This window comes from Patiria miniata, unplaced genomic scaffold (assembly GCF_015706575.1).
Source record: "Patiria miniata isolate m_02_andy unplaced genomic scaffold, ASM1570657v1 HiC_scaffold_17, whole genome shotgun sequence".
NCBI lineage: Eukaryota > Metazoa > Echinodermata > Asteroidea > Valvatida > Asterinidae > Patiria > Patiria miniata.
This window is the reverse complement of record NW_024037055.1, coordinates 7040510-7063020: the sequence shown is the minus strand read 5'-3', so window position 1 is coordinate 7063020 and position 22511 is coordinate 7040510. Positions and strand designations below refer to the sequence as shown.

The window sequence follows — 22511 nt, the reverse complement described above, 5'->3', positions numbered from 1 at the left end:
TATGTACATACTTCTATTGAAAATACTTTTATTTAGTGTGAGAGTTGAATTCCAGCCAGTGTTGATTGTGTACTATTTCTTTTTTACATAAATGCTCCAAGTGCACTTATAACAATAGTTGAGTTGAACATGGATCATTTTAATTTTTGTTTTTATAAAGTTTATTTATTTGCTGAGGTTTTTTTTGTTTGTTTTTTATCTTTACTAATAGACTAATGAATATTCTAGTCAGAATTATCGTTATTGGGATATATAAGAAATATTTAAGCATACAAGTTGTCTATGTCAGTATTTTGGTTAAACTGTTTTCAAATAGTAAATATTGCAAAATGAACTGTGCGTCCAGATAGTTCAGTTCTGCAAAGTTACAGATGCAGTAATTTATTTGTCATTTTGCAGAAATGAAATAACTGCCAACATTGCATGATGAGATCTTACCATGGATCTAACAGTACAAAGTAAAAAAAAAAATCATTGTAGTTTTTCCTTCCGTTTCTATATAGTGAAAGTAATTTGAGAAGTCATGTAACTGTTAACGCCCAACAATGACATTGTGTAAACAGAGTACAAGTATTCTGAATTCACAGTGAAATAAACCTGTTGAGTAGTCAAGTGTGTTCAAGTGTTCATATTATTCCTTAATTATACATCATAATAAATATCTTATCAGTTGGATGTAAAAATTATCAATTGATTTAAAAAAACAACCGCAATTAAACATTCATTTGACCAAAAACAATTACTTTGCTTCTTGTTCTTTGAAATTTCAGGATCAGCTGTAAATTCATGTTTTCATTGTACAAATTATTATTGTTCAATCTTTTGAACACGATACACATAATTACCAGTAAGTAGAATCAAAATAAATATTTTGAGTGTAAACACATTTGGAAGTGATTAATCATTATCTAAAAACTACCCCAAAAGGGTAGAAAAATAGTGACAAAAAGGATGGAACTATATAATTTATTTAGTCGTGCGTAGATGGATTAAGTCATTGACAAAGTTGAACTAAAAACGAAAAACCGTAGTGAACAAAGGCATAAATTCCCGGGACCCCCCCCCCCTCAATTATGACATGGAGCTATATAAACACTCCTTTTTATAGCTCCATGATTATGACATGAAAAGGACCGATAAACTGGAGATATACAAGCTTAGCAAGGATAATGCAATGGGTTAATAAAGGTGAAGGAAATGCAAAATATATACGTAAAAGTTGACCTCTTCACGACTTTTGTTCGCTTTATACTGCCCTCCTTGGAAGGAGCTAGTTTTCGCGGAACTCATTATAAAATGTATTAACGTGTTTATGTTGACCAATCACCTTCTTGACTGGCTTCGACGACAGGCACCTGGTGATATGCATGTACGTGCAAATGACCAATCAGCATCGCCACTAGTCTGACACGCCCCCGTTTGACCCCCAGTGATGGTCAACCATTGATGACCTTTGTCTTGGCACGTAGACAACAACTCGATCAGCTGATTCGGGCATTGGGCCAAGGACGTTCACTGTCTGCATATTTTACGTGTAAAAATGTTGGTATACGTGCACGCGGACTATATTCATTCATTGCATTAGCATCGGGCAATTATACGGTTTGGATTTTCTGGAAGCATTGAATTTTTGCACGTAAGTCAAACACTTTCTTGAAAGCATTATTATAGTTTATTTCCTCCCACATAATTACGATTTATACTGGCCTTGATGGAAAACTATAAAACTAATCTTTTTTAGTTTTAATATTTAATTATTTTTTATTTATTTGTTGTATTCCAGCTGTAGTTCTACATACATGTACATCTCAGCTAAAACTTTAAAAGGTGTTTTGCGTAAGGGAATTGTGGAGAAGTTATCATAATAATTACAGGCCAATATTTTTTTTTGGTCGTCGTCTCGTCGACCCTTTGAAAAACTATGAATTGGGCGGGACCAAGAATATAGCTCCTCCCATAAGTGTCAGTTCTGTAATGAAAAAAAAATCAGGCGAAGGCACGAATTATTTTGATCTTAATAGTTCAACTGTAGTTGTGTCATAAACTCACTAATTTTGAGAACCTGGTCTTTGATATTTGCATAAACTTTGAGGAACTAAGCTAAGTTGAACAAAATTTTAATTCTAGGTCTAATAAAGATTTTGGTTTTCTTGAAAAAAATTTGAATGTTTCGTGAGCAAAAGTGCCAGCTGGAGTTATAGGAAAGAATTCCAAAACTAGCTGTTAAAAAACACTTCCTAATTGCATCCATAAAGTCTACTCGCAAATTAGTCGTAAACAAGAAAAAATGTTTTTTAAATTATCTAGAAAAATCGTGACGGTTCCGAAATTCTCAGTAAATAATTTGAAACTACCCGGAAAAGAAGTTGACCTTTGGATGCATTTATTGTTTGAAAACAACACAACCTGTACATTATTACAGTATGCAGTAAACCACCACGCGGTCGTTTTATTTGTGTACCTAAAAACGAGGTCAGTTTGAGTTCACGTAGCGTCTACGGGTTTGTGGAAAAATCTGTACGAGGTCTACGTGCAGCCAATGTGTGCTCATAATTATTATTCATGAGCCGGTCTATCATAAGCCAATCAAAGGGTAGTATTTTGCCCAGCCCCTGGCTTAGCGCATGCGCATGCAGGCAGCCGGGCCAACCTGTGGTATAAAAGCAATCCGTCTGCTGGGGTCGCCACTGTTATTTGGGCATATCGTCCAGGTATTTGCACTCTTTCTGGGAGGATTTTCTGCTATTCTGGGATCCGTTTTTGATAAACAACGTCGGCAAACGTCTCAAGGTGAGTGTTGTTGGGCTGGTGTAGCTCGTCTTTGTGTATTTCTACTCATTTTATGGTTTTATATTTGACATCCAAATTTTAATAGGCCTAGTTTCATGAGTTTAGTAAATGGCATGTGCCGGGCGGGCGCGGGCGAAACAGTATGCAGTGCTACTGCACTGGCCGTATCCCATTGCTACTGTTCAATATGTTCCGAAATATTTAATATTTTGTAAAAAATGTTTGGTTATATTTTCATGTTTCCATAAGAATGCGGCATTCCCGCCGCCATTTTTGGCACCACAAGCAAATTAATGTGGGTAATCCTTACTTTTAGGACACCTCTATTTTGTACGAGCATTTTCTTTGAAAGTGCTTTCAAAATTATAGCTAACAATTTTTAACATGAGTTTGTCTGAAGAAAAAAGACTTCTTTAGCCTGCAAAAGTCACTTTGGTACTGGACAGTCATCTGCAAAAGTCAGTGGTGAACAGAACTCGTACAAAATAGAGGTGTCCTAAAAGTAAGGATTACCCTAATGTGACCTCAATTTAATGTGACCAGTCGTTGTGAATATATTTGATTAAAAAAGAATGCATTTGGAACTAGATCCTTTATCATTTTTGGAACAAATTAGCCTAAAAAGTGAAAACCCCGGCACACTGTGTGATGTGCACAAATAACTGAACACCGTTATGTTTATCGTTGCCGTAGCTTAGTGCTACTTTTCACACTTGTTAAGTTGTTGTACTATAGTATAACGGTTATTCCTGTTGTTTTGAAACACCCAACAAAGTTAGAACTTTGGTTTGGTTCGTCCATGGACCATTCCTTCCTCCATGGTACATTTGCACAAATTAAGTTTTGACTTCTTTTTTCCCCCCAAAAGGGCAAACGTTAGCTTGAAATATTCCAGCTAACTGCTCATGACATAGGGAGATTTGCCGCGCCAGTCTCCCCATGTCATGAGCCTACTGCGCTGGATATTTCAAGCTATGTCAAAGTTATATTTCTTTGTCATTTTTTCCAAAAAAGTTAAGTTTAATTTTGTTTTATAGTTAGAACATTTAGTCTGAGTATCACCCGTTATCCTCAGAGCCCAGTCTCCTGTATATTAAACGTCTGATATCTAAGGCAAAGCATGCAGATTTATGCGATCCCGCACCTCAGCCAATCAGAGTCGACTTTACTACATTGTGACGTCATTTCATTCCTAAATCAGGACTAAATATTTGATTGGTCAATTCGAATGCAGTGTTTTGGGCATTGGCCGGGCATCTATAAAACCTAGACAAGCTTGGCGTGCACGTATCGCGTAACATAATACATAGCACGTGACCACAGCCTTTGTTTGCTGTGCCTCAAATTAATGGTGGCATCCACAGAAATAATCCACCTTGTCCTAGTTACAAGTTTCGTTTTTTTTACAATTGATATCTAATAAGATACCTGTATGCAACTTCTCCAAGAGTTAACACTGTAATTTTGACCTTGTGATCTTTGAACCTGAGAATGACCTTTAAGCTAAAAAAATCCTGAGTGGCACCCATCGCATTTTCTTCCTCAACCCAGTACTAGTAGAACTGAGGGATCTATATGATTTCCCGCAAGAAACGAAAATGCCCTTCGGTCTAAAATTTCATCATTTGTGGATGATTTGTCTCCATCATGCCTTCCTGAATGAATAAAAGGGAAGAATGTACATGTAGTATTCAAATGGCTCTAGTTTCTGCAAATTTGGAGTGAAAGCTGTTAATAAAGATACTATTTAAACCCTACCATGCTCCAATGTAGGACAACAGTGCACAGGTCTTGACAAAGCCTGCTATATTTGGTTTCTGCACAGTAGGATACAGTTACAGTTCCAGAAAAGAAAGGTCTCTAAGTTAAGGTCAATATTTGGTTTTAAGGGCTAGTGCCACAAACATTTTTCACGTGCCCTTTTGTCCCACTATCAGTATCATGTCCAGATTTCATCATTTTTATGCTAATTTGAATAATTTGCAATCAAAAAGGTTTAGTTAGGCCAAAAAAAAAGTCTCCGGTTTCTGGCATGGAGCTTGCCCAAAAAGTGGTGCGGCGACGCGGCTTTTTTTTTTTTTTTTACCTGATTTGTTTGCTTCAAATGTCGGCTGATGACTGCAAATGGCATGAATGGTGCCCGACTAAACTTAGTGCAAATATATATGGGAGTCCAGAGAGGCCACATCAAGCTTATTCTGGACCATAACCCAATCTAAAAACACGTTAAAATTGTGCAGCAGCAGGATTCCAGTCAAACCAGTGAGTTTGGAGGTTTTGAGACATCATCTTTCATTGCAAAAAAAAACTTTTTCATTTTGCCGACGTGCATGGCTACGGCGACGCGCGCACATACCAGAAACCGGAGACTTTTTTTTTTTGGCCTTAGCTTTGCAGAAATGTCAGTGTAATACATGTACTTGACCACAAAAAAGGGGCAGATTAATTCCCCCCCCCATTTTTTTTTTGGGGGGGGGTGAAGTTTCTGTATTGATTTAGTGCATGATGTGCACTGAGAATGAATATTTAAAATTTGTAATTTGTACAGGATATCCCTGAATGTATCCAGTTACTGTCTAAAGTGACATCACAGCACAGCCCCTCAGGTTACAGGAAATTAAGCCCAAAAGGGCATCCTATTTTTTTCCACGTTGTTCAGACTTCTGATTTTTTTTAAATTAGCAGACTTTGCAAAATGCATTTCCTGAATGTTTGGAACCAGTCAGTAGGCCTATACTTTAGGGATTTTCTAGAGTGCTAGTGATACTCGAGTAGTCCACATTATTTTATTATCAAACATCAACTTAAACCCTCATAGGTCCTTCCAAATCCACCAGGAGAATTGGAGGCTGTTTCAGGATTTTTTTTTGGGGGGGGGGGATGGAGACATTATCACTTCACATCCATTAGGCTTAATGCTCCTTGAAAGGTCAAGTGTAAAGGAATGTGCCATTAGTGGAGAATTATGGAGAATTCAAAAAGGTTTCATGCAAAGGGAGTTAAGGTTTAATTTAATGGTTTAATAACATCACCGTCAGCGCTTCTTTGATAAAGCTGCTTTCATAATTCAAACACATTTTTGTAAAGTGCCGTTCTTTTCCTTCAGAAATATGAATATTTGATTGTAATTTCAAATGATTGAATTTATTGCCCAGACTGTATAGATTAACCCAGGTTGCCTTTTAGTGTTATTTTTTTTTCCAGACATGTCAATGACTTGGAGTACATTATGTTTCTTTCAACAGAGAATTAAATTGATATTCCTTAGAAGCTCATCTCTGTTAAAATCTCCCATGCAAATATATTGAAGTATTTTGCAAGGGATTAATTTACGCTTTTAATGCTAGGAGAAATAATCCTAAAGTTCCATATTGTGTAAATAGCCTTGCTACATATTGACCAATCTATTGAATATAAAAACGTGGTCTGTACCGTTGATGTTCTAGCCTAGTTGAGATTTTTAAATGAATTTCTGAATATCGTATCAAATTTGAGAAATGGCTGAGAATCGTTTGTTTTTTTGATGCAAGTAAACATAATAAATAAGTGTTGATAGTAATATTAAAGGAAAAAAACAACTTGTAATGGCACATCCAAGCATGGCAACAAATAGACATTGTCATTCTACTCTAAAAATGGAATAAAATTAGTGCTCAGGTCTTTAGACTACATATTTTAGCAGGCCAAAGAAATATTCTTCTGAAGACAATTAAAGGAAAGATACAACATTTGCAAACAACAAAAAACAAAATTATCACGAAATACCTTACTGGATTGTTAGGGAATGACAGTCTAAAGTATCCTGTAAAGTTGTGGCTCCTGGTGTGCTGACATTTTCAAGAAAAATTGTGTTTTTCCAACGCTGGTCGGCCGACCAGCATTGGAGAAAACTGTGTTTTTTTTCTCAAAAAGTGCTCCTAATTTTTCATATTTAGTTCATCTGCATTTTCTTTGCAATTGATTACATACCTGTGAAGAGGTACAAGCCTGCCAGACTGATTCTCTGATTTTACATTCCCCAAAGTCTATAAATTGCTCCGTTTCAACTTAAGTGGGGTCTGGGAACAAGACTTCAAGAATATGATTGGTTTTCTTGGTTTTTCCAGCGTCTACGAACCCAAAACGTGAAAAACGTCAGTGTAACAATATTTGCTATAACATACTAATCCTCCAAATCCATTTATTTCTGAGAATTGCAGCAAAAGCAAATGTTGTACCTTCCCTTTAACATTGAGAAATAATTTAGGGCAATTAAATTATGTTCTCAGTTATGTGTACATGTGTTTTTAGTAATGCCAATTATGGTTATTATAATTTATTTAACAATGTCCGATTTGTAATTGTTCCCAATTGAACTTAAAATATTTGTATCCCCTTGGACCCTAATCAGGTGCATATTTTAAGTGCAATTTCCTCATAGAATACATAGGCTAGAGGAGGATGCAAATCCCCATCAGCAAAAGCCTCCCAATGGAATGATTTGGAGGGTACTCATTTGCTTACAAGAGGGTCACCCTTGGCACTCCCTTGGAATCTATATATTCTCACCCCCTGTAGTGCTTTACATGCATCAATTTTTCTGCTTTTAGTAAAAGGGCACTCCCCTTAGTCCCCTAACAAATTTTTTTTGCAGCATCAGGTTTTTGAGCATTGAACTTGAAGTTATGTTGGTAATTCTGCTGGTTATGGGTTGAAGTCCAGCCCGAGGGGTTGTGATGTGTCCTTGGACAAGACAATTTGCTTTCATTGCTTCTCCCCACCCAGGAGTAAATGGGTACCTGTGAGGGCAGAGATGGTTAATCTGAAATGGCAGCATACTCCCCAAGCAGCTTACATGTAGATGGTCTTGTGAGTGTATTACGCGCTCCGTGCGGGAACAAGAGAGGGCGCTATTTTTACCACTTTTGAGAGCCCCATGGACGGAACACACTGCGAGTGCGTACTTGTCCGTTCGTGTATGGCAATGTATGGCAATTGTCGGCAATGCGTTCGAATGCCACTCCTCTAGAGTGGCCTCCCCCAACTCTCCCATTCTTACCGTTGAGGGGGCAATAATGTGCAGTTGTCCACCGAGCCAATGAGAAGGGGTAATGAAGACGTAGAACCTTGGGCACCAGTATTGTTAGATACGTGCCTTTATAAATATATGCAAGGTTAATTCACAATTGATTACCAAATTCTTATTTCTTCTCTCTTTGGTTTGTTTTCCCTCATGTCAGTAATATGGCAAGCCTTCCCAAAGTAGTCCATGGCAACCTGGATGATCTGCCGCGCAAGGTCAAGGAGTATGTCCTGGAGAAGGCCCAGCTGTGCCAGCCGGCCTACATCCACATCTGCGATGGATCTAAAGAGGAGAATGTAGCTATGCTGACCGGGATGGTGGAGCAAGGAGTTCTCAAGAAACTCACCAAATACGACAACAAGTGAGTTTTGGCTTCTGACTCTGAGTTTTAGTCGGAAATTTTAATTTAAAAACGGCCAATCTCAGTTTTCAACCTGAAGTCAAAATCAACCTTACATATTAGAATAAATGCGACCAATAAGATAAATTGTAAAAGTAAGAGTTTAAGATAAGATTGATTTTTAATAAATTGAGATTAAGAGTCCAGAGCGATGCATTGTGTAGGAAGAAACTGGATGAATACTTTCTAGAATTTGCTTTGGGTGCAATGAATGTATATGGATGAAAAGTTTAAGTGCGCCCAAAGGATGGTTAGCAAGGAGGAACAACCAGAAAAAGACCTCGGAAGGCTACAGTTTTGTGAAACTGCCCCAGTCAGTCTTTAACACATTTCCATCAGCATTGTGAGCACTCAGTTCCATAAAAAAAATTTCCCTGGTAATTTGGAATTGTTGTTTTTTCCTCGGCAGCCATTTGGTGAGGACAGACCCCAAGGATGTCGCCCGTGTGGAGAGCAAGACGGTCATCTCGACTCCCAAGAAGAGGGACACCATCCCCACCCCCAAAGAAGGGGTAGAGGGGAAAGTGGGCCGCTGGATGTCACCGGAAGACCTGCAGAAGGCGCTGGGGGAACGCTTCCCCGGATGCATGAAGGGTGAGCTGCTTGTGTGGTTCAGGGTGGTGGGGGTAAGGGGTGGGGAGGGGAAGGGTAGTGTTTGTTTTAGTCCAATCCAGGACAACTTCAGATGTGTATTTATCAGAATCAGGGGGTGAATAATATCAAAAGGAGAGCCTTTTGTTACAGTTTATTTGAATCGCTTGTGCTTGGACCTGAGACTGGATGACTTAATTGTGATGGACTTGTCAGGACTTGTGATTAACTTGTCTACAACAACTGAGGAGGGGCCAGTAAGGACTTTTTATAAATGTGATGCAATCAAGCTAAATGAGTCATTTGTCAGGAACTTTCATTTGGAGATTCAGGCCAAAATAAGGCCACTTCATCACATCACTTCATCACATCACTTTATCACATCTTTTGGTGTTCCGACTTCCATAATTTTTGAACTAAAGATGGTACCAACATGCGGTTTTCACAGCAGTAAAGCTGAGATTGTGCTCTTTTCAAATCTGTAAAAAAGAAAGAAAGATTGACCAGGGTCGACAAATGACTCATTTAGCTTGATCGCATCACAAATGCTCTGTACGGGAACCTTGCAGAGTGACATTTGTGACCTGTCTGACATCACAAAATGAGCTTTAAGTCAGACTTTTTAAGAATTGAGGTATTTATATATCTGGATTCTGCAGTGCAAGAGCTTTCCAATGGTATACAACATTTAGGGGTACTGAGTTCAATAGATTGTAACGTTTGGCATATTGTGAGGTATGTCCTAGGCTGAGTAAAGACCTTATGTCTACTCTAAAATATCCAAGGATGAACGTTAGTGTGCACACTGAATATCACGTTGTAAAGTGAACAAATCTAATTTACTTATAATCATGTTTTTCATGGTCAAACTTTTGTCTGAAAACAGACCTTTTGAATCTGAGAGAAAAACATTATTGATATAGGAAGAAATTCATCTTTCGGACTTTTTCCAATATTTGGACCTTGATTGAAATCGACAATGTCATCTCTATATTATTCACCCAGTCCACAACTGCAAACATTCCTCCCTACTCCCACCCTACCCCATATCAATTGTTTTCCTAGGATTGGGTAAAAATTAAGCAAGTTGTAAAGCAATTTTAAAGAAACCTTTGATTTTTTTTTTTTTTAATTTCAAGAAAAATAGGACCTCTTTCAAACCATGTACAAGTATTGCAGCCCCTGAAAAAATATTTTGCAAACTTAGAACTACGATACTAAGACCTGTATTCAAGACTTGAATACAATTACAAGATCCGTTTGTCTCATCATTATGTTTTGTGACCCCCATCTTTTGAAGGGCGCACCATGTACGTGGTTCCGTTCAGCATGGGGCCCTTTGGATCTCCCCTCTCCAAGATCGGCATTGAGCTTACCGACTCTGCGTACGTGACGGCCAGCATGCGCATCATGACGCGCATGGGCAAGCGAGCTCTGGACGTGCTCGGCGACGGAGACTTTGTCAAGTGTCTGCACTCGGTCGGCCAGCCACTGCCCATGGCGAGTGAGTGTCTTCAAGAGTTATCCCTGGCATTTCTTTAAATTTCTGTTTTCAAGTAGGTCATGCTATAAATTTAGGGTCCAAAGTGTGATATTTTTCTCCTGTCCCGGTGACCTCTGAATATTGTAATTTATCAGTATCATTAATGACTTTGATAATATTTTTTGTATTTGTTGGGTAGGTAGTTTGCTATTCATAATCACTCTTGGAGGAATACTGCAATAAGGAGTGCACCCAGAATTATGAAATTGTACATGTCAGATGTAACAGAGACAGGACAAAAATTGAACCCAATTGCTCACAACAACATTTTTGGACACTGTGACAAAGTTCCTTGCTTTAATCAATTTCACTTCTGTTTTATGTAAGCTGTGCAACATCCTGCATGTTGTGAAAAAAAGGCTGATGTAGTTTGGGAATTGGAATCATTTTGCCCTTGAGCCTTTAACTGAGGTCTTGCCATGATGACTGATAGCCAGGCAAATGATTTCAATCCCAATCGCAGCCCTTTATCTTTTCCTTTCACTTTCCTTTCATCCGTCCAAGAAATATTAACATGAAATTCAAGATGATTCATTTGGTGGATTTGATTTCACCAGCCCCACCACTCAACAACTGGCCCTGCAACCCAGAGAAGACCATCATCTCCCACGTCCCAGCCAACCGAGAGATCTTGTCCTTCGGCAGCGGTTACGGCGGCAACTCTCTCCTGGGCAAGAAGTGCTTTGCCCTCCGCATCGCTTCTAGTATCGCAAGGGACGAGGGCTGGCTGGCCGAACACATGCTGGTAAGTCAATAAGTTTAATCCGTGAGAGAATATATTACTACAGAGAATATATTCCTACTGTTTACATTCATCTCATATCCTCGCATTGCTTTTATTTACATGAATTCTGGCCAATCTGGGCCAAATTTCACGGCTTTGCCTTAATGCTTATTCTGTGCTAACAGCGTAAGCAGAAACTTTCTGTGCTAACCCCTTGAAAGCACAAATTGCTTTCTAAACTCTGAAATATGCTAACAGTAAACACATAATTTGCTATAGTAACCAGAGTTATGAAATTGGGCCGAGGTTCCTAAATCTTAAGCAGAACTGTACCCCTGCCTGATTCGATGGGTTTTCTCCGTGACAATTCCTGGGTTTTCTTTCCTCCTCTTGAGACAATGCATGAGCACTCAAGTTTGATTAAGATACATGCTTGACTGCACCATGTGAAATTTGGGTTTGATATTTGTGAGGCATCCTGGCAAAATCAGACGGAGCTAGGCAGAGGTTGAAATGAGGGTTCGTGGGTATTAGGAAAGAGAGTAACATTTTCCATACAATACTGTTTGTTGCACTTGAGTTGGCCATGGCAATGACAAATTTATGGCTGTTTAAATTCTGATTAGTCAGAAAAGCAAAATACTGAGAAAAAGGCTTTTTTAAAGGTTTTGACTGTTTTGTAGTTGTGAAATTGAAATCAGCCAGTTTATTTTTCCTGAAAACACTTTTGTTCCAAGATACTTATACTATTTCGTTTTAAATATGTGTAGTAGACATATCAAAGATTACAAATCTGAAAAGTCAAAAAAATCACCCCCCCCCCATTCAGTTTTTTTTCTTTCTTCACTTTTCTCCACCAAGGCCTGTGCCCAGTTCCGTCTCATTTTGCCAGAATGCCTTACATTCTAACATTGATTTCATTTGGCTATTTCCTCTACATTTTCCAGATCCTTCGTCTGACCAATCCCCAAGGAGAGCAGAAGTACATCACCGGGGCTTTCCCCAGCGCCTGCGGCAAGACCAACCTGGCCATGATCACCCCAAGCCTGCCGGGCTGGAAGGCGGACTGCGTTGGTGACGACATCGCCTGGATGAAGTTTGACAAGGACGGGCGTCTGCGCGCCATCAACCCAGAGTATGGCTTCTTCGGCGTGGCGCCGGGGACTTCCGACAAGACCAACCCAAAAGCAATGCACACCTTCCAGAGTAACACTCTGTTTACCAACGTCGCCGAAACCAGCGAGGGCGCTTTCTACTGGGAGGGACTGGAGGACCAGACTACAAAGGTAAACAAACAAACAAACAAACAAACAAGCAAGACTAGACTTGCCTTGACTTGCATATCATAGACCTTTGCTGACAGCAAAGGTCTATTCCATAGACTACTTTTTACTGCTGCCGTGATACAAAAATTATTTGTTCACGAGGACAACATTAACCCTAACCTTCCCAAATCCTCCAAAATCCTCTTTGTAAAATAGGGGATTTTGCAGGATTGAGGCTATATGGCAAAAGGTGCGGCTGATTTCGGAGGATGCGCTGTGTCAAGGTCTTAGGATGAACCTTGTGTTGTTTATGCTCAGTCGTGCATAAATAAAGGCCTATATTTTACTTGAAATCCTACGCACTGCTCCAGGATGTCACTGGCCGTGCCTCAACATATTGACAGTGATTGCCGGAGGATTTTGCAGGATTGAGGCTGTGGTCACCCCTCCAAGGACCACATTCATTAAATAACGGAGGATTTTGGAGGATTGAGGCTGTATATGCTATTTTTACATGGAGGCAGTTGGAGGATTTTGCAGGATTGAGGCTACATCCCGGCAAAAATGCCTCTGGGGAGTTAGGGTTAAGAGGTTGCTTTGGTCGCTGACAGCAGTGGTCAGAATCTATGAATGTAATAATTCAACCAATATGATGTTTGATATTCATTTTTCTCAGGGTGTATCCATCACCACTTGGAAGAACAAAGAGAACTGGTCCAAGGCCGATGGCGTGACAGCCGCCCATCCCAACGCGCGATTCTGCGCCCCGGCGTCGCAGTGCCCGACCCTTGACCCCGCCTGGGAGTCCCCAGAAGGCGTGCCCATCGACGCCATCTTGTTCGGTGGACGCAGGCCAGAGGGTGAGCGATCTCTATATTAAATATTTGTTTTAATATTGTGTTCCACGTGCTATTTTCGAGTTTCATATAAAAACAGATTCCTTCTCTATAAATTGCTATTTTTCTTGCAATACAAAAGTTATTTATTTTTGAATAGGACATCAACCCATGTTTAGTTATTGAATTCTTACTTTACAATTAAATTACAATTTCAATTCATTGGCTGCCAGACAATAATTCCATTATCGCGAGGAAGGCTGGTCCCCGCCCCACAATCAGTATCGATAATGTATGGACCGGGAGCCGGTCTGCTCTCAAAGCGATTTTTAGGTTAGAATAAAACGTACAAATTCAAAATTTATTTGTAGAAAAAAAAAGAAGTATAAGGCCCCCCAAAAAAAGTCTCCGGTTTCTGGTATGGAGCTTGCCCAAAAAGTGGTGCGGCGACGCGGCTTTTTTGCTTCAAATGTAGGCTGATGACTGCAAATGGTGCCGGACTAAAGGCTGATGACTGCAAATGGTACCCGACTAAACTTAGTTCAAATATATGGGAGTCCAGAGAGGCCACATAAAGCTTATTCTCGATCATAACCCCATCTAAAAACACGTTAAAATTGTGCAGCAGCAGGATTCCAGTCAAACCAGTGAGTTTGGCGGTTTTTAGACATCATCTTGCATTGAAAAAAAACCTTATTCATTTTGCCGACGCGCATGGCTACGGCGACGCGCGCGCATACCAGAAACCGGAGACTTTTTTTTTTGGCCTAATTTGTTAGGCCAAAAAAAAAAAGTCGCCGGTTTCTGGTATGCGCACGTTTCGCCGTAGCCATGCGCATCTGCAAAATGAAAAAGTTTTTTTTTCAATGAAAGATGTAGTCTCAAAACCGCCAAACTCACTGGTTTGACTGGAATCCTGCTGCTGCACAATTTTAACGTGTTTTTAGATGGCGTTATGATCGAGAATAAGCTTTATGTGGCCTCTCTGGTCTCCCATAATATTTGCACTAAGTTTAGTCGGGCACCATTTGCAGTCATCAGCCGACATTTGAAGCAAAAAAAACAGGTAAAAAAAAAAAAAAAAGCCGCGTCGCCGCACCACATTTTAGGCAAGCTCCATACCAGAAACCGGAGACTTTTTTTTTGGCCTTAAAAAGCGTGTGTAGGGGAACACAACTTGAAGTGCAAGTTGTGTAAAGAAAAAAAAGGCAGCTTTAATTGTGTCATTTTTTTTGTTACTTAGGAGTACCTCTTGTGTACGAGACTTTCAGTTGGCAACATGGCGTCTTTGTTGCGGCTACAATGAAATCAGAGTCCACTGCAGCCGCTGAGCACAAAGGTGAGAGGTCACAGGGGTCAATATGTAAATGAGCCTAAAGATTTAAAACAATACCTTGGACAACATGTAAATAGGTAACAGACACACTCAATACATATACGCCATTGACCTAAGCAAGTCATAAACTTAAATGTACAAACGGTTTATGGTAATTTTGTTTTCAATTCGACAAATCTCTATCAGGCAAGAAGGTGATGCACGACCCCTTCGCCATGCGCCCCTTCTTCGGCTACAACATCGGCGACTACATCCAGCACTGGCTGAACTTCAAGGACAAGCCGGGCCTCAAGCTGCCCAAGATCTTCCACGTCAACTGGTTCCGCGTCGACGACCACGGTGAGTTCCTCTGGCCTGGGTTCGGTGAGAATGTCCGGGTCCTGGACTGGATCATGAAGCGCTGCAACGGCGACGACGTGGCCGACAAGACACCCGTCGGGTACGTCCCCAAGAAGGGCACCATCGACACCAGCGGGTTTGAGAAGCCGGTGGACATGGACGCGCTGTTGCACCTCCCCAAGGAGTTCTGGCTGAACGAGGTGGAGGAGAACCGCAAGTACTTCGAAGAGCAGATCGGCACGGACCTACCTCAGGGCCTGAAAGATGAGCTACACGCCCTGGAAGAACGTGTCAAGGCCATGTAAGAAGCAAAGGTTGTCTTTATAAACAAGGGCTTGGCCTTCCTGACGTAGTATTGAGCTCGGAACTTTCTGAAATCCTGTTACAAGAACATCCAAAGGCAGGAATCAAGTTACATAAGTTGTGCTCTAACAGTGGTGACCACTAGATTATAGAGGTCCATCAGGTTATAGGCTAACTTTTTGGTTGAGCAGGCTTGATAGAAATACTGAGCCTAGAGTACTAATACTACGTTGAGAAAGAGCCGACTCCTGTTTATAAACTTGACATCGGCCAAACTGCCAAAATCTTCTGCTGAAGATCTTACGGTTGCAGTCAATATATTATGCTTAGCGTGAAACTGTAGGCTTAAACCTAATTGAATTTCCTGAAATAAAAAGTGTTACTAAGAGTATTAACAATGTTTATTTAGATATTAAAGAATATAGAGTTTTAAACATGAAATTTGCTGCTGTTCGACAGCCAAGTTTTATTATTCCTCAAAGGAATATTTCATATCAACTCCTGCCACAAAATAAGTTGGCATTAACAAAAAAAATGACAGTATTACAAGTTAATGCAGTAAAGTAAAAACAAAAATAATTTACCAAATAATTTGGACCAACCGGTGTACAAACGGAAGAAACACAATAGCATCAGCAAAATGTACTAGAATTACAAGATGTGTGTTTTGATTTGATTTTCATTGTGAAACAAGTGAACGTGAAAAGGCTGAAAAGTATACAAAGAAAAGTTACTAAAACTTAGTCTCTAATTGCGGTATTTAGGTGATGTTCTTGAAGTGATTGTATTATGCAGCATGACTGAACCTTTAGCGGATACATGTGTACTTCACATTTGATGTAAGCAAAAAGAAAGTAACACAGTGATATATACTTGTATTACAATGTACTAAATGTACTCTTCCTAAGTAGTTGTAAATGCAAACTGTTGAATAACTTTCCTTTTTAACCATTTTTTTTTAAGGGGGTGGAGGAGGGAGGTAAGATTCCAACAACTCATTAATTTGAAACTTGACCAAAACTTCTACCTCCATTTTATAACTTGTGAACACATGATATCATGTTTGGGCCATAAACAGCCAAAACAATGTGTATACACCTGTGGTATGACGGGAGTGCAGCATCATAACTTTAGTTGTGTTTTATATCGCATTCTTGAAATTACTTTACAAACGGATTGATAACTTTGTACTACTTTAGGAAATTGGCTGAGTTTTTGAAGTTGTGCTATCGAACTTTCGCCACTGTTCTTTGCAACCACCAAACGGAAGAGAGAAAGATTGTTTTAATCATTTTAAAGGGAAGATACAACATTTGCAAACATCAAAAAAACGAAATGATCAAATTGTCACAAAATTCCTTACTGGATTGTTAGGGAATGACTGTCTAAAGCATCCTGTAAATTCATGGCTCCTGGTGTGCTGACATTTTCAAGAAAAATTGTATTTTGCCAACGGTGGTCGGCCGACCAGCGTTGGCGAAAACTGGCTTTTAAAGATAACGAATAATATTAAGTTTAACTTAAGGGTAGGCAACTGTTTCTAAGCTATTCGCACAAATTGTAACATAAGTCCTGAGGATCACTATTCTATTTTAGTACATTGTCTTATTTTTCCACAACCTAATCAAGTTTTGTTGAGTAGATATAGTCGATGTGATATAAAAACTATATCTGGTGTCAAGTGAAGTGACCTACCGCGAGTATTTTCGTGCCAACTGAGTGGTAGTTATAACATGTATAATGTGAAGTACCCTCGATGCTGTGCACAAAACAGATAACGCAATAAATGTGTGGTTGATTAGCTAACAGCAACAGGGTGAATATGTATATCTGTAAAACTTAATTGTGTATTTTTCTCCTCTAGATCTTTCCAAGACCTTTTTTACCCTTTGCTTTGATATATGCATTGAAGTAATCGTTTGAAAGCAAATAAAACGCAGATGTGATTGCATAGAAGTGGAAACTTGCGCGTCCATTCTCATAATTCAGGCAGGTAAAACGTTTGAAAACACTATCGAATTTAACTCCTTAGAACCAGCACTGCACTGTATTACATTGTATTCATTCCCCAATGAATCCAAAAAGATCCAGTATTGGGGCGGATTTGGGCAGTACAGGGAGTCACAGGCACTGTGGTTTGGGCGATGAGGAGTAAACGGGTTATACAAAAGGTATTTTTTGAGTGTGCTACCAAAAAATGTCAACATTTACAAATATGGTAATTTCTTTATAGGCATCCTGGAAAGAGTCGCCCAAATTGAAAAAAAAATCCAGTTGTGCAAATGCTGTGTCCCTGGCCTGTTGGAAGTATCAACAGCGAACATCCACAAAAATGTAACCAATTCGGGCAATTCACAATGCAGTGCGCCACCAAGAGTTTGCTATGGAGAGTTCATTTTTCCCAGTGCATTGTGGGAGATGGTCGACAAATTCACAGTGCGAGACAATTGAAATTTTTTCTGGTCAGTAGTTTCCTAAGCGTATGATTCGAGGATCTGTTTGCCCTTTTCTTTTCTTCTTATCAATATGGTGTTTTTTTTATAAGGCGGCAGAACGCTATGCTCCGATCTATAACATATTAGCTCAAGTTGTCTACTGGCACTCATTCAAATGGACCATGCTTTGTCGACTGTAAACCTGAAAAATGGACTCTCCATGGCAAACTCTTGGTGGCGCACTGCATTGTGAATCGCCTGAATTAACTAGTCCTAAATGTTTCATTCTTGTCATGCCACAAACGAACCGATGTCGGTGTACTGAACCAACTGGTGGCTGTTTCTCTTCTTGCGTTTCAAAGTCTACAGCAAGTCCAATGATGACTCGTGAGTATCATTTGTTCTAGTAGATTGACGGATCAAACTGGGGTCCATATAACATACTCCATGAGCTGGGAATTCTCCACGGACTACGACCTTCTGACTGAGTGCTTTCTGGTTCCTAAAAATAAAGGGTGAAGAAAAATATGAATTATATTCGTGATCAACATAACAACACCCTCCAGGATATTTTGGCTAGCAACCCTGCCAAACACAGCAACATGCAACACTTGCCTAAGAGACGAGCCTGCCCAGTGTAGCAAGATCCATCCGGTCAAAAATCTCAATGCCAAACTGCCTCGGAGTCTGTGGTCTCTGAACGCAGCAGGATACAACTGTGGCATTGTTCAATGGGACTAGCTCTCATTGTCTCGGAAGTGGCCGTTTATGCACTGGTGTTGGTAGCTGAATGCATCAAAGTACACCAGACTTTTCCGCCTGATGCACTGTGTTTCGTACGTGCTTCGTACGCCAAAAAAATTTGCACAAACTTTTGACAGCCCCCTTGGATGGGACACACAAGCGTGTGCATACTGTACTGGTTCGTGACTTTCTGAATGTGCCAAAGCTATTAGCAACAGTGTCTTCGCGTGAACGTCGGGCGTCGTCGGCGCGTGAAAGCGTTCAAATTTCTCTTTGGATGGTCTCCAAGACTAATCCCCGCCCCAATAATTATGGATACATTCGAAATCCGCAGCGGATGGACCGGGAACCAGTCTAGGTCTCCCCCAACTCTCCTTTTCTGGCCGATGAAGGGGTACTTGTGCACAGAGCCCATAGACTAAATGAGCTACATGTAGCTTGTGTCTCAACACCAATCCAAAGTTAAACTGATTACTTCGTTTCCGACCAAATCATTACGGCAACAAATTCAGGCAAGCTTTTTTGAGAGGAATAATTTCCAAACGTTCATACCTGGATCAATTGCTGCCAGTGGTTCAGATGAGTGACCATCGAAAGGGCGTCTGGAATATTGTCACCTTCCGAGCAGAACAACAGAAGTATGGCAAGTGGAATGTCTTGTGTGCAACTGAAAAACAAAAATAAACAGACCAATCGTTGGGAAAATTTCACATCAATAAATATTCTGTTATTTTTTTCCATTATTATTAAGTTCTGGTAATTAAGCCAAAGATTCTTCCAAAGCGCCCCAGGCACTGTAACTTGCAAGCCTGAAAATGACTTGGAAGAAAGAAGACAGCTTTAGAGGTGGGAGGAAAACCCCAGATGGAAAACCTGGGGGAAAATTTCACGGAATCAGGCAAGGGAGTGTGAACCAAATCGACATGTGGATCTGGGCGGGAATCGAACCCGGGCCAGAACCACTGCACCAACCTGACTCCCCATTAGAAATTGTTTTGAAATTATAAAAGTGGATGACAAACTCACCAATCATCGAAGAATTTCTTTGCGATTCCCCCTCCTGGGATGTAAATGCCCCTCGCGCACTCTGGCCTCCCCTCTTCATTGGCCAGTGGTGGAGCCCACTGGTTCTCTCTCTTTTCTAACCTCTTCCAGTGGAGCTGTTCTGAAAGGACTGTACCAAGTTGGTCGTCGAGCTTGGGGGTGGTCAGATACCTAAACTGACTCCTACAAAAAAATGAGCAATGGCAACTGATTAAACACAGATTTTGATAAGAATTATAAGTAGATAAAATTCTCAAGTGGGATTAGGAAAATGGCAAATCAGAATCTCAGAATTTCCTTTTAGTCGAGTATTGACATTTTTTCCCTCCCAACTCGACACCTTTTCTCCCAAAATTTGAGGTGTTTGAATAATGATGGATGCTCCTCTTGCCTCCGAAGGAATTTCCATGTTGTTTGGAGAAAAGACATTTCTGTTTAGCCAAATTGTATTCAAAGTTAATTTTAATGTAGTTTTTACTAAGTTTTTACTTACATTGAGAAGAACCGTAAAATTGGGCCCAACACCTGGGCCGAATCGCATTGCTTAATTAGTTATCAATTTGAATAAATTTCGACCACATGTCAGAGGTCAGCAGTGAGGGAATACTGCTTAGATAAATTTGTTCTCCGACGCTTTATTTGACAAAATTCATCATTCGGACTACACCACTGGTGTGCAACATATATCGGGACGTCTTTTACGTACCCCGTCAACTGCGCATCTGTTCTCTCGTGTGATTGGCTGCTTGTCAGTAGAATAACGCGGGAGAATTTGGCGTCTTTTATCCAAGCCAGGAGCTTTCTTCTGAAGTCGGCTTGTTTCCCCTTTTAAAAGCAACATTCAAAATGATTTATTACAGACAAAAAATAAGCCTTGTTATTTTTCTTGGAACATTAATGTCTATTTTCTTATTTTTTTTTTTTTGAAGCAATTCGCTGATCCTAACCGTGTTGATTCAGAAAAGATCCAATAACAGGTAATTTTTGTTGGATTTTCTATGAACTAGCTATTGGAATTTGTTGGATTTGACTTGGCTGGGTGTCTGTAAAGAATTGTCAAAAATGGTCTAATTTTTCCAGGAAAAAAATTTAAAAATAAGCAAACGTGTAATCACAAATGATGTTTGAAATATTTTGGAATATCACAAATGCTATTCAAAATCCACAAAATAGAATGTAACCAAGCTGACTTAAACAGAAGTTAAACAAATGAATAAAATTCAAATAAATCCATTCATTAATTCAATTTTCACCTTGACCAACGGTGTCCGTTGCTGAACCACCACAAGTTTCCTCTGCTTTGATTCGTAAACTGTAAAAGAACAAGTATGAATTTGAAATCAACATTTGAATTTCCGTTTTTCCCAAAAGTTGTGTTGTATAGTGCAAAATACTACTAATTACTTTGTGCATATTTATGGTTTATATTTAATTATTAAAGCGAAATTGTAAACAAAATGAGCGTTTTGACCGAGGCCGTCCTACCTTCGGCGCTGGTGACCAAACGTCCTTCAGTCACACCCGACCTCCCAAACGGATCATTGCCACACAACGGCAGGATACTGGCATCGTGCAAGTAACCTGCCTTGGTGAGTTCCAGCGTCGAGATGAGAAGATCCGAGGCCAGCTGGGCAACGTTGCCAACGGATACAGCTGGCTATAAGGGGCATAACAAAGGTACACTCAGGTAAGTTCATTTTAACTCTTCAATCACGTGAAATAATAGCTTAAATTATTATTTCTCTGCAGTATGTGTTCTATCAGCTGATTATCTTCTATGTAGTTCATTTGGAACGGATCGTAAAAGAATCCCTAAAAGTCATAGGAATGAATTTAAAATTTCCTCTAAAGACGTTGTTGGAAAACATTTAGAAGCCCCAATAGTGTGGCCTCTGTATTGTTGCGCTGTATTGCTCGGTATTGCTACCAGGTACAGCGCAGCAATACCGAGGCCACACTAGTGGGGCTAGAAAGACATGAGCCTTTTTCTTTTTCATTTTTCATTTATTTATTATTTGTTCATATTTTCTTTTATTTCAAGTTATTTTTGCATTTTTGGATAACTTTCATCTCACAATTTAAGTTAAGCATAAATATCAACTTTGGCTTTATCAATGCAATGGTCTAATATTAGGTGTTTTACAATAATGTGGGCCATCTTGTTTGCGGGGCAAAAAAAGAACATACCTTGCTAGACGCGGGCGCATTTTGGAATGACTGCATGATGACTTGGAAGCGCCAAAGCTTTTCAATGACGATGCATACACAGCAACGTGTGCAAAATTGCCCCGCGGGCAACATGGCGCAAAACAGTGAAACACCAATACTGTTTTAAAAGTTCCTTGTGTGTGCTAAGGTAATTTTTTTTAAATACAATTAAAACAGAATTAAATTTTTAGGCAGTAGGCCGTAACTATACCAAGGCCGCAAGGGGATGTGGGACTGGTGGGTGCAAAACTCGCATTCTCATGGCCAAATATTTAGATGCCTCTTAGTCGCTTGCTAGTTAGGCCTAGTTTAGCCCCACTAGTGTGGCCGCGATATTGCTGCAGAGATACAGCGCAGCAATATCGCGGCCACACCAGTGGGGCTAGGCCTAGTTCAAAGTTGTGCACAAGTCCAACTCAAAATAACTTTCAGCCTACAGACCACCGAGATCAACTTTACTTTTTTTTTTTAAAACCATAATGATACCGAAATTAAAACAAATCCCTTATTAATTCTCATGCTATATCATCTGTGTTGGCATGACAACCATCCATCCTCATCAGTGCATCACCAAAGTACTCCATAACCTCCTCAAGTTATAATCCCCTGATCCCATCTTCAATAGTTTATCTGAATCAAGTGCTTCCTTCGTATCACAACATTCAACTTTATGCCCGAAAAGGATCACATTCACAAATTTTGTCACTATCATCAAGGATGAAAGATTACCAAAATCAGAGTGAATCCACTCCAATCATTTGAGGAGGATGCGGCACTGATGAACATCTTGATATTTTTTTCCCCGCAGAACAAAATTATAAAGGCAAAGTCACGTTGATCATGTTGATTGTGATAGCGCCACCAAGAGCCTGTGTTTTCCAAGAGTAAACT

General features: G+C 39.9%; 2 protein-coding genes across 3 annotated transcripts; one reads left to right on the top strand and one right to left on the bottom strand.

The window, feature by feature from the left end:
- Window positions 1-1530: 1530 nt before the first annotated feature.
- On the top strand, window positions 1531-17148 carry LOC119723678 (phosphoenolpyruvate carboxykinase, cytosolic [GTP]-like). 2 transcript variants are annotated; one of them, XM_038194465.1, is made up of 9 exons: window positions 1531-1636; window positions 8010-8213; window positions 8662-8846; window positions 10144-10347; window positions 10944-11131; window positions 12058-12396; window positions 13052-13235; window positions 14455-14550; window positions 14734-17148. In XM_038194465.1, the coding sequence occupies exons 2-9, from the start codon at window positions 8014-8016 to the stop codon at window positions 15189-15191; spliced, it is 1854 nt and encodes a 617-aa protein (XP_038050393.1). In that variant the 5' UTR covers window positions 1531-1636; window positions 8010-8013; the 3' UTR covers window positions 15192-17148. The 2 variants fall into 2 exon arrangements, with proteins under 2 accessions (XP_038050393.1, XP_038050392.1); XM_038194464.1 differs by lacking the exon at window positions 1531-1636 and adding an exon at window positions 2643-2790.
- A 668-nt stretch (window positions 17149-17816) lies between these two features.
- Window positions 17817-22456, bottom strand: LOC119723676 (proteasome assembly chaperone 2-like). Its single transcript, XM_038194461.1, has 7 exons — window positions 22350-22456; window positions 20898-21069; window positions 20666-20724; window positions 20119-20237; window positions 19395-19595; window positions 18921-19035; window positions 17817-18126 (listed from the first exon to the last, which is right to left on the bottom strand). Exons 1-7 carry the CDS (start codon window positions 22404-22406, stop codon window positions 18028-18030), a joined length of 822 nt encoding a protein of 273 aa, XP_038050389.1. The 5' UTR covers window positions 22407-22456; the 3' UTR covers window positions 17817-18027.
- Between the last annotated feature and the right edge of the window lie 55 nt (window positions 22457-22511).